Raw genomic sequence first — 13,160 nt, 5'->3', positions numbered from 1 at the left:
AGCAGCGTATATTGTTATATGTATAACGGATCGTATATAGTTGGCAAATGTTTAAAACAGACCCAAGCATCTTTAGAAATACCAGGGTTACGCCATTTCCGATCATTCAGTTGACATGACAGCTATAGGATATAGTCGGCCGATCCTAATGAAATTTTAAAATTTCTTGGATAAGATATCTCACACTAAAAATTTTTTAGTGTGAGAACCCCCATCCCTCTAACTAAAAAAAACACCAAAGTAATGGAAGTTATATGGCAGGTATAGGATATAGTCGACCGGCCGGGCGTTTTGACTTATATACTTCCTGCAAACAAAAGAAGGATGTGTGCAAATTTTTATGTGAATAGCTTTATAACTGAGAGACATGGTAGGTGAAACTGATCAAGAATATATATATGTACTTTATAGGGTCGGAATGTCTTCTTTAATGCGATGCATACTTTTGACCAAAATTATAATACACTCTACAAGGGTATACAAAATCTGGAAAATCGGACTATTTCTATAGGAGTTATAGACTTTTCATTCTGCTTCGCTACTAGATGGTTCATAATTATGACTGCGGCACATCAGGTGTACCCCAAGGAAGCCATTGGGAACCTTTATTTTTCAATTTCTTTTTAACCACTTGCCTCTTTAAATAATTCACTTATGAATGCCAATGGCGTTGACGTTGCCTTCAGTATAGGTTCAATAGTGCGCAATATAGAATTCAATAAGATTTGGATAAAAATCAAATGGGTGTTTAGAAAATTACCTAACGTTTAATGGATCGAAATTTAAAATTGTCATTTCAAGCCTTCACCAGACTAAATACTTTCTTTATGGGTACACCTTAGATAGATTAAGTCAGGTTAACGATCTGAGATCCCTATTGGACTTGAAACTTAAATTTACCGGCCATATATCCACCATGGTTAGCAAAGCAAAGGGTGTACTCGGTTTTATCAAAGATGGTCAAAAGAATTTAATGACCCCAATCTGATACACATCTTTGGTCATTTCAATATTTAAACAGATCGTGTCTATGGAGTCCTCAAGCCGAAGAATTTAAAATTCTCTGTAGGCATCCGATCAGAATGAATTCTACCTCAGTCGAATAGTATTGTTTTAATAAGATAATTTTTGTCCAAACACAATTTTGCACAAACAAATATTAACCACCAAAAGAAAATAAAAAACCCAACAACTCCAAACACACCTCTAATACGGGCTCAAGCACTTCATTTGATGACGGACCCACCAGACATTTTGAAAATTACCTCAAAATCGTACCATTTCCAAATAGGCGACCCAAAATTTATCGTATTTAAAAGGAAGGAACGGCTGGTTTGAAAAAATATCACCATTCATAATTAAAAAATTTTGCTGTGGAGGATGAAAAAAAAGACATTATTAATAAAAAACAAGAAAATAAAGCTCACTTCGGGCGGAGCCGAAGTTTATATACCCTTGCAGTTGAGTCGCAGTCCGCTAGGTGGCGACACGCATCTTATATTATAAGTATATAGCGGATCGTATATAGTCGGCCGATCCCTATGAAATTTGGCATATCGAATAATTTTGCCTAAAGAGGAATCCATTGAAACTCCCATCCTTCTAACTTGAAAAACAACGAAGTTATGGCATTTCCGATCCATCAGTTATATGGCAGCTATAGGATATAGACGGCCGATCCTAATGAAATTGGCATATCGGATAAATTTGCCCAAATTAGAATGCATAGAAAGTCCCATCCTTCTAACTTGAAAAACAACGAAGTTATGGCATTTCCGATCAATCAGTTATATGGCAGCTATAGGATGTAGTCGACCGATCCCGGCCGTTCCGACTTATATACTACCTGCAAAGGAAAGAAGGGTGTGTGCAAAGTTTCAACTCGATAGCTTTAAAACTGAGAGACTAGTTTGCGTAGAAACGGACAGACGGACATGCTCAAATCGACTCAGGAGGTGATCCTGATCAAGAATATACTTTATAGGGTCGGAGATGTCTCTTTCACTGCGTTGCACACTTTTGACCAAAATTATAATACCCTCTGCAAGGGTATACTAAAAATGTAGCCATAAAGCTCTTTAAACTTACAACAATCGCAGAAGTGGAAGTAACTCTAAGGGAGTTATTTATTGTAACGACCTTAAATATATTTTGACGAAGACACTATTCTACAAGAGCTAAAACCACAAAAAGTAGGCGAAGTAAAAAAAAATGCAACGACAAAACCCCAACACTAACTCTGATAGCAGCAACACTAGTTGAAACGGGATTGATCATTATAACATTTGAAACACACAAACTCCCAGAAATATTGCGAATGGGTTGCGAAACAGTTCGTGTATAAGAGTATATCCCACTTCCACTTCGATGCAGTAAATGCATCCGCTTTGGTCACCCAGCACCAATATGCAAAAGCTCCGAATCCTGCACTAATTGCTCAGAAATAAAACACACAAACGATGGAGAAACACGCAAAAACGAAAAAAATGCCGAAACTGCTAAAACAACCCTGAACTTTACCATCAGCACAGCCCATTCGACAGCAAATGCCCCACTTTCATAAAAAACAAGAATTAACAGCTATTAAAACCACACAAAACGTAGATCCCAAAACTGCCCGTATTTGTTTCGAACGACACGGATCTCAATTGGCGAACACCTATGCCAAAACATTTGCAAACGCCACAACTCAGATGACAACAAACCCACAATTATCGAATACTAATATAAATACACACACAGACACAAAACATCCACAGCATAAAAATTTGCACAGCATACTCACATCAGGAATCCATATTCCTCCATCGAGCCAAACTCTTCAAAAATATCACCACCACGATTTCGACAAACTAGAAGACATGGATATTGAATACCAAAAAACTAACCACACACATACTCGTCACAACTCACAAAAGAATCACTAAAAATAAAAATCTTCCATAAAGAAAAGTCTAAAAACCTAACAACGAAAAATTCAGGCATCTAAGACTAAAGCCAAAACGCTAAACAAAAACCAACACGCTAACAACAGCGACAGTGAATCCATATAGAACCTTAAACCCAAAGTAAAACTTAAACTTAAACCGTTAAAACTTCTAATAAAGTTAAGTTACAAGCTTTAATTTTCACTAAAATGTCCTTAACAGTAATTCAATGGAACTTAAAAGGATATGAAAATATCTATAGCCAACTCCTTATTCTCTTCAAAAAATATTCACCGCCTATAATTTCCCTCCAAGAAACCCACATACAATACACTAATAATATACCAACCCCAATAAACTTCAAACTATTAAACAAGTGGCAACCAACAGATTTGGCGGCGTAGCACTTGTACTTCATAAGTCAATTCAATAAACTACCCCTTACATCACAGACGACCTAGAAACAATAGTAATAAATATACAATCTGAACTAAAATTAAACATATCTTAATATGTACATATACATATCTATATTTAACACACAACAAGCACCCTCACTAATTTTCGGGGATTTCAATGGATCCTTCCTAGGGCTCACCAACAACAAACACACGAGGAAAAATAACAAAGATTTGTTGACAATGCACACCTTATTCTACTGAACGACAAATCTCTGCTCTCCAATTTTGGCCCCCCACGCTATGTGGAAAATACTTAACGACCTCCATGGCAGCGACCTTATTCTATTATCATCACCCCATTTCCATTAACTAATACACAAAAATTCACAAACCCTTCTTTAAGCTAAAAGAGGCCAACTGGGAAAAATACAACCTACTTACCCAACAATCAAACGCGAAATACCCAACCACCCAAAACGTAAACAAAGAAGCAGCCCAAATTAAGGTAGTAGACCAATGTGATGGGTTCCAAAAATCGAATTTTTTTCTACATTTTTTGAAAGAACCACATTTCAAAAACATGCTCTTAAATTTTCAGACCAAAATTTAGAATATTGTTAAAGTTATTGGCAAAACAAGAGAGCGCGCCGTAGTGAGTATGAACGCGTGTCGAAACTTTGAACGCGTTTTTCTCGAAACCAGGTTTTTGAAATTTCGGGGAAGCACTGACTTAAAACTATTCAACCGATTTGGCTTAACTGAATATTCTACATACACATATCTAAATACCTAACCTTTAAAACATTTAAATTTCGAATAATAAATTGATTTTTTCAAACATTTTATCAACGAAAAAACATTGATTTTGAGTATTTTTTTTTCAAAACTCCAACATTTATACAATTTCTCACTTTCTATGCATATTTTTGGTTCAGTCACTAGAATAGGGTCTACATAATAATAATTTCTTTGATTTTTTAAATTCGGATGCTTACGGAAGGCTGTGTGCTTCCCCGAAACAGCTCACCATTCTTTCGTGACCTCTACTTCAACAGAAAATACTGTTAATAATTTAAAGTATAATTAAGTCAACTAAATTTTTTTTGTACCCTAGAAATTATTAAAATAAACATGTAAAAGTTACAAGACGATCGTCTACTACTACAAAAAAAGAAAAACAAAACTTTTCAATGAAATATTTACCAAACATACACCACAACCTTTCAAAACAAGTCTAATCAATCCATTCCTCAAGCCAAACAGACAAAACTAAAACCACTTCCTACCGAACCCGATCTGCTGTATAGCCAAAAAACTGCATAAAATTATAGCCAAAAGACTCTGGTGGTTCGTGACATATAATAACCTACTGAACGAAAACCAATTTGGATTTAAAAAAGGCAATTCGACTTCTGACTGTCTGCTTTATCTAGACTAACTCATAACGAAGACAAAAATGCACACCTCCCACGTAACTCTTGATTTCTCAAAAGCCTTTGATCGAGTCGGTATACACTCTGAAAAATAGGTCCAAAAATAATCAGCTACATCAAAAACTTCATGGCTAACCGAAAAATAATTGTACGAGTCGGGCCGCATACATCAAACTCTGCCACTATTCCTTATTGCTTCAATAAACTATCAGACATTATATCCCTTCATAAAGAAACAAAATGTAATGCATACGCCGACGACTTCGTTCTTATAATAAACTTTAAGAAAAACCAAATACAAACTTCAAACTAGACAATCTCTTCAACAATATAGGGAATTGGAGCTCCTACTCAGGGGCATCGCTATCCTCATCCAAAAGCCAACACCTCCATATATGCAAAAAACACAATTGCGCTAGCAAGACAAGCTGCGGAACACACACATTCCTACCGTTACTTCATTAAAAATTCTAGGAATAACAATAAACAACAAATATAAATGGACCCACATAAAGACACTTCTGCCTAAACTCCATAGTAAACTTAACATAATAAAATGCCAATCGAGTCTTAAATTTAACTGCAATACACACACATTACTTAATGTCGCGAAGGCAACAGTCATAGCCAAAGTAGACCACGGACACTCTCCTAAAAGTATTTTAAACAAAGTAAAAACACCGTTTAAGTCTGCAATCCGTCTAGCCCTCGAAGCCTATCGCTCTACTCCATTAAATAACTTTCTCTGCGAAGCAAATATTCCTCCACTAGAAATGAGACGAGACCTTCAAACTGCCAAACTATCTCAAAATTTAATTTTTCTAATATTTTTCTATCTTTACCCCATACATAAATAACGTAGACACAAAAAGATATATAAAATGAATTGGGATATATGAATTTGGGATAAAAGTTAGTGTATCAACTTTACACTTACACTTTACACTTTCCCTTTATCATAAAACAAAAGGAAAACCTAATACATTGCAGTCAATGGTACAAATAAATTACGAATAAGGTGGGACGAACAGTCCCACCAAAACTGGACCAGAGTTGACCAATACCATAACTCACCAACACTATTAACATCGAAATTCAACACCAATTCTTCCGTTATGCCAAGGTGACATTTCAATAAATCATATCCTAAACTCGTGCCCATCACTCCAACAAACGAAACAAACCATATTTAAAAACACTAACCCCCTAAGCCTCCTTAGCAACCCAGACAACATAAAAACAAGAAAGGAAAGCTAACTTCGGGCGGAGCCGAAGTTGATATACCCTTGCAGTTTAGATTGTTCCATTTCCGATAGTTCAGATATATGGCGTTTATAGGATACAGTCGGCCGATCCTTATAAAATTTGGCAGATTGGATTATATTGCCCAAAGTGGAATCCGTAGAAAGTCCCATCTTTCTAGCTTAAAAAAAAACCAAAGCTATGCCAATTCCGATCGTTCAGTCAAATGGCAGCTATAGGAAATAGTCGTCCGACCCTTTTTGTGGATAAGATATTTTGGCCAAATATAACATGTGTGAAAACTGGAAAAGTCTGAACTTATATACTGCCTTCAAACAAAAGAAGGATGTGTGCAAAGTTTTAACTCGATAGCTTTAAAAAAGTAGAAACCGACAGACAGACGGACATGCTTATATCGACTCAGGAGGTGATCCTGATCAAGAATATATATACTTTATAGGGTCGGAGATATCTCCTTCACTGCGTTGCACACTTGCACACCTGTTCGTTTTCTACGCAAACTAGTCTCTCAGTTTTAAAGTTGAAACTTTGAAAACATCCTTCAAAGTTTCTATTGTTTGCAGGCACTATATAAGTCGGAATGGGAGGATCGGTGGACTATATTCTATAGTTGCCATATTAATTGATCGGAAATTCCATAACTTTGATGTTTTTTAGGTTCGGTTGGGACTTTTCAAACATGTTATAATTGGCCAATATATCTTATCTACAAAATATTATAAGATCGGCCGACTATATCCTATAGCTGTCATAGAACGATCGGAATTGGCATAACTTTGTTGTTGTTCAAGCTAGAATGATCGAACTTTCTATGGATTCCATTTTGGATAATCTAATCCGATCTTCATTTCATAAGTATCGGGCGACTACATCCTATACGATCAGAGATGGCACAACCTTATCTGCAAGGGTTTACCAACTTCAGCTCCGCTCCGCTTTCCTCTCATGTATTTTTTATAATTTCATATGAAAATTTGTAAACATTCCTTCATAGAGGCATGGGTTTCGGTTGATTTCTCATCTCTGGGCAGCTGGCACATCTCCTATCCCGGTCTTATCTTCTTTTCGAGCTTTGCGCATGTACGCCGGATCTTGTCATGCCCTGCGTTTTTTCCTTATGCAACACAAGCTTTCACTCTGTTGCACTCGTTTACCCATGGTCAGAAACATCCCAAGCTTTTACAATGAATTGAGAGCCAAGTACCGGGAGGCAGGCACTTCTTATAAGCTCGTTGGAGAAATTGCTCACTAAGAAATTTGCGCTTAATTTACATTACTTAAAATTTAGAAAGAATTTAGCTATAGCGACTACCGGCCTTAAGCTAGTATGTATATAACTACATCATGTATGCTTACAACCATGTGAGGTTCCTAATTAAATTTTAATGACTATGTGTTATACAATAGCGATTATGGTATTTACATATACGACTATTATGTGGTACTTTTATATTTATTATACCCTTGCAAAGGGTATTATAATTTTGGTCAAAAGTGTGCAACGCAGTGAAGGAGACATCTCCGACCCTATAAAGAATATATATTCTTGATTAGGATCACCCCCTGAGTCTGTCTGTCTGTCTGTCTGTCGGTTTCTACGTACCCTAGTCTCTCAGTTTTGGAGCTATCGAGTTAAAACGTTGCACACATCCTTTTTTTCCTTGCAGGTAGTATATAAGTCGGAACAGCCGGGATCGGTCGACTATATCCTATAGCTGCCATATACAAAATAATTGATGGAAAATGCCATAACTTTGGAGTTTTTTAAGTTAGAGGGTTGGGACTTTTCCCAATATTCGACCAATATATCTTATGTACAAAATTTTATAAGGATCGGCGGACTATATCCTATAGCTGCCACAGAACGATCGAAATTGGCATAACTTTGGTGTTTTTTAAGTTAGAAAGATGTGACTTGGTACAGATTACTCTTTGGGCAAAATATCGGATATATACGATCCGCTATATGTCTAATAATATAAAATGCGTGGCGCCACCTAGCGGACTGCGACTCAACTGCAAGGGTCCGAAGATAGCTTTCCCGCCCGCCCGAAGATAGCTTTCCTTTCTTGTTTAGGTATTATATTGTTATGAGTTTCGATCTCTCTTACTGTAGCGCAGGGAAGTCGATTAATATATAATATAATATGTTGTAGTGTTAAGATTGTGTTGCAGTTTGGGCAGATTGGAGGTGTGTGCTATTAAGTAATTGGCTATGGATTAGGTTGGTGTGTCCTAATCTTATTCTTGTGAATTTAATTGAGTCTGCCCGAAAGATGTTTTCCTTGATTCACTGTCGTGGTTGATGTTTTTGTAGTGGGTTGAGGAACTGTTTGGAGTTTTTTTCTGTGTTTTTTATTTTGCAGAATTTTTTGCTGTAAAGGCATTTGATTACGCCTAGTCTTCTGGATACTTTCAGAGGTAGGATTTATATGTATTTGTTCTATTTTTAGTTTTTGGTTAAAGTAATCCCAAGTATTTTGAGGGAGGTTATTTTATTTCGAGGTATTTTTCGGAAACCAACGATCAACTCTTTAAGCCCATTCTTGGTCTATCGCATGAAGTATCGCATTTCATTTTGGACAGCTAGAAACCCACTGCAGCAAAAATGGAGGCCAGTTCGGCGGGAAATGGCTTCCGAGTCAAATTCTGTAAGGCTAGCACATTTGGCACGTGAGACAATTTCACCCAACCAACAATAGATGCTGGCCAGGGCGATGAAATCGATTTATTGCACGATTTTTACGAGCAGACAACATTATATTCCATTAATTTAATTTTAAAGAAATCTAATTTTTTGTAATACAAATTAGGCTTCAACCACTTAAAAAGTAAGTAGAGTTAGTAAAGAGGAGACAGTGAGAGAGATACGAAAAAGCACAAATGGTAACAAATAATTAAAAAAAAATAAATCCAGAAATAGCTGCAAATATACAAAGAGACTGATAAAGAAAAAAAAAGCACAACTATATTTGGATTAAAAATGTTTCTAAATTGATAAAATGCTCACCCAAATATGTCACGGCACAAACGCGTAGCGATACGGGTAAAACTTTACTATTAAATCACACAAAGAAGTACTCACAAAATTTGTGTTTAAAATAAAGTCTCAAACCCGCGTTTGATGAGCTCAAAATTTTATAACGCAAGCGCAAAAAAAAACCCACGACCCATCGCTGTGAAATGAAAAAGCGACGTGAATTGTAAATATACTTATTTTATTATAAATAAACTTACTTCTTGGTCAAGATCCTGAACCAGGTGATCCATTTTATCATTTATCTCTTCAATAAGTATATTAGCACAAGTCATCTCAGAGCCTTCACCCAGAAATGCAAAGATGTTGTCCAAGTCAACCGAATCCTGCTGTGTTGATAATTCCAATGAATTTTTTACAGTGAGTTCACTATCCATTACAGATTGCTTTATATTTTCGGCAAAATGCGACAGAGCGTCCAATTCTTCCTGCACGAGCCTTAAAAAAATACATTTAAGGATCATATATAATACTTATATGCTATAAGTTGTATTTTATGAGAAAAAAAGCATATTAATAAAATACCTTATCACTTATTTTTGTACTCACCCTTTTGAAATGTACATGGTATATTGTTTTAATAACACAGCCACACAAAAATAATATTTTTTCGGGTCTGGAGGGTCTAACCTTTTTTTAGAGTTTTTTACATAACGGATTCGGATTTAGCGACCCCAAAAACATATGGTAAACATGGTCTGACCCACGGACTTCAATATAATTTTGTATGAGGTTTTTTGAGGTTATGTCAGAACCCTGACGTGCTGGGGTTTTTTGGACCTCGGATTCGGATTCAGCGACCCCGAAAACATATAGTAAACATGGTCTGACCTCCAGACGCGAAAAAAAATTTTTTTTTTGTGTGGCTGTGTAATAGAATCACTAAAAGTGATTTGAGGCAATTGAAGTTCGAGCATAATACCATAAAAGATCATGATAGGTATATGTAAAACTACAACTACAATCGCTAAGGAATAGAGGTAAACAATTTTCAGTCATTCTCAAAGTTATTCGGTCCAAAACGATTGTGAGAGGACTCCTAGAATGCCAAGCTACCGAACGGGTAGCAGGATGCAGATAGCGAACGACTTTCAAATAAGGTTAGCTGTAAATAAAACAAAGTAACCCTTAGTAGGATTCACCCTCTTCGTAAATAAACAGCCCTAGCGGGTATTCGCGCCATTCCTGGCTACCCCAGGTTTAAAAAACCTGACCGGAGTGTTGCGGACCTCCGCGGACAATCCCCGCGGACAATGTTACTAAGTTACTAAGTGAAGAGTGAATATATTATAGATTAATAATATAAATAGATAAATTTAAATAATGGAAAATAGAAATTGAACTTGATTGAAAGTCTAGTATAAATTAGCATAGGGCGGGAGCGCAAGAAAAGCTCGGTTGCGCTCTCTTGTGAATTCGCCCCACTTAGGCTAAAGTTTATTATGGAATATATTCGAAATTATTACGTGAAGCCGAATGCACCCAATTTGTGACGTAGTTCTTGAAATTTTGTGATATATACAGCCATCCCGTTTTTTCTTGTTTTCGTGATCAATTCGTTTTTTCTCATAAGTTCTTAGCCGGACCGAAATTGTAGGTTGATCTTCCATTTGGCCATCATTTCCGACCACAAAGCAGATTTAATTCTATCGATGGAAACTGCTCATCGTAGCCTTGAACGATCTGTGCCATCTTTCGGTCTATTCTATTTGATTGTGGGTGGTAAGCAGTCGTGTGGACGGGTTCACTACCCATAATGTGAGCCAGCTCTTTAAACAGCGCCGATTCAAACTGGCTGCCTTGGTCTGTTGTTATTGTTTTGGGTGTTCAAAAAGTGCTACCCATTGTTACCAAAAGCTCTAAGCCACTGTTTCGCACAATAAAGGATGATATTATCATCGTAGCGGATTCGTTGTAGCTTAAGCGAAGTGGTTCTTTCCAGTAGTCTTGTAAGCTTATAATCAGCTGCCTGTGCTTCCTAGATTTTCTCTAGGCTCCAGGCATCCGTGACTACGGATGGTCGATCCTCTAAGCAGTATTGGAAGTATTTGATGGCTTCATAAATTTTAAGTAATTCCCGATCATACGTGTTGGAGTGTTTCTCGCTGTCGGTTAGCTTTTTTTAGAGAAAATTTACTTCTGCTTGGGCTAGTTGGCATTTGCTTAGGTTGATGAAAATATTTATAGTTTGCGAAGAATTTCCAAAATCGTTCGAAGATGACTTCCGTGTTCTTCAGGAGTGTTTAACATGATAAGGATATCGTCAGTAAGGAGCAGTAAACGAAATCTATACCTCGGAAAATGTAGTCTTTGAAAAGTTTGTGTGGCGTTCTTCAATCCAAATGGCATGTAGAGGAACTCAATGAGGCCGAATGGTGTGCAAAGAGAGGTTTGCATGGCACATTCCGCCATAAGCTTTTACCAGATCGAGGATTGAAAATATCTTCTTTCCGTGTAGCTGCTCCGAGAAATCATTAATAAGGAATTAAGTTTGCGATTGTCCCCGCAGGATCTCCAACCTCCATCCGTTTTACTAACTTACGAATATCCTGTAAAAGTTTCATGTCGATCGGACTAAATCTTGCTGAGATACCGATTTTCTAGTTTCTTTCTCTCCATATACTTTCCATTGCTTTTAAAACTTAAGATGCGTTTTTCTCAAAACAACTTTTTCAAGTCGGTGCGTAACGTAACTCAAAAAGTAATGCTCGGATCTAAATAAAATTTTGCACACATCTTTAATACAATAAATACTTGCGGATGAATGAACGCTTTTTTTTTTTAAATTTTTTTTTACCATTTTTACGGGCAATAATGGGCGGATTTTTATGTAAAAGTGGTACCTCCGACTTTACAACCGCGTCAAAAATTCAAAATCGCATATTTTTCAAAATGGTTTCGTTCATCCGCACAAGAAACTAATATTTTAAGTAAATCAATTCAATTTTTTTATTTCCGATAACACTGTAAGGCCAGACTTTGCGCACCGCAAGAGACCAATTTTTGGAAGCGACTCCGGCCGACTGCCCGTCACGGGATAAATTATAATTATTTCTTAAAAATAAAAATTCCTAGATACTCTCCAAATATAGCCATTAATCGTGTAAAAAAATTGAATTGATATATTTACTCAGACATAAAAAGAAAAAATCCCAAAAATCTGCTATTTTTCAGCCTCTGAAACCATCCTGCCCCCTTAATGCTAGACACAGAGTGATGTTTTGCGGAGACAAAACAAGCTGGTATTGATATGTTTGTTGTGGCATTAATGAATTTTTGTTCCTTGACGTTGTCGAGATGGAAGGGAATGCCGGAGTCCAAAGTTTACGTCAACTAGCATGTTTCCGTAACTATGGATGAGTAATCCGTTTGTTGCGTACAAAACGAGATATGTTTGTTTGTAGTTCTGCTACAACACATTTATTTTAAAAGGTGTGCTGGACATACACTGATGTGACTGGGAACCCCCAGGCAAGTTAGTGCAGAGGCTAGCAGAAGGCAGCGATTGGCTCATCACAGGCCTCAATGGACGAGCTTAAATACAAATGACCGCGGTGAGCCTCTTCTTAACTTAATACTCAGTTCAAACCTATCCCGTTGCAATAAAAGAAATAACCCCACTTTAATCATTAAAATTCGTAAGAAATCCATCAATTTAACATAAATATCAAAACATAGAAACACCTGATTGCTTCGAGATACATAGAAACATCCTTTCATTTGAAAAGCTTAAAGCCAGACGCCTGACCCAACAAAAGCGTCCCTCCCAGGAACTTTAAGCTAAGCTTTGACAGAAAACCCTATAGGAAATACTTAGCTTCAAGCACTACAAATTGGCTCTCAAATATCCTAAAAAGATCCCTGTCGCGAGGAAATCTTCCAGAGCCGTTTCTCAAATCACAGATTGTGTTCATACCCAAAGCGGGCAAGCCGTCACTTACAACCTCAACAGACCTAACGCTAATAAGTCAATCATCCTTCTTCCTTAAGACCCTAGAAAGAGTCATAGGTCTTCACCTAAGACCCACTCTTAGCGCAACCCTCAAATCAAGCGCACAACAATTCGATTTTATGTAAGATGGCAGAGGTTCAAATACTT

At 36.9% G+C, this 13,160-nt stretch overlaps 1 protein-coding gene across 6 annotated transcripts in view; it reads right to left on the bottom strand.

Annotated features, from left to right (window-relative positions):
- Positions 1-13,160, bottom strand: part of LOC26515191 (unconventional myosin-VIIa) — a 381,684-nt gene that overhangs the window by 100,708 nt on the left and 267,816 nt on the right. For 5 of the 6 annotated variants that reach the window (XM_014904700.3, XM_044714626.1, XM_044714625.1 and 2 more), the window contains one exon: positions 9,262-9,499. In XM_014904700.3, the coding sequence (XP_014760186.1) occupies positions 9,262-9,499 (238 nt within the window). Of the gene's footprint in view, positions 1-9,034; positions 9,201-9,261; positions 9,500-13,160 lie in introns of all 6 variants that reach the window. The other variant, XR_001408371.3, reaches the window with a different exon arrangement.

Source organism: Drosophila ananassae, chromosome 2R (genome assembly GCF_017639315.1).
Source record: "Drosophila ananassae strain 14024-0371.13 chromosome 2R, ASM1763931v2, whole genome shotgun sequence".
In the NCBI taxonomy this organism is placed as follows: domain Eukaryota; kingdom Metazoa; phylum Arthropoda; class Insecta; order Diptera; family Drosophilidae; genus Drosophila; species Drosophila ananassae.
This window is presented reverse-complemented; position numbering and strand designations above follow the sequence as displayed.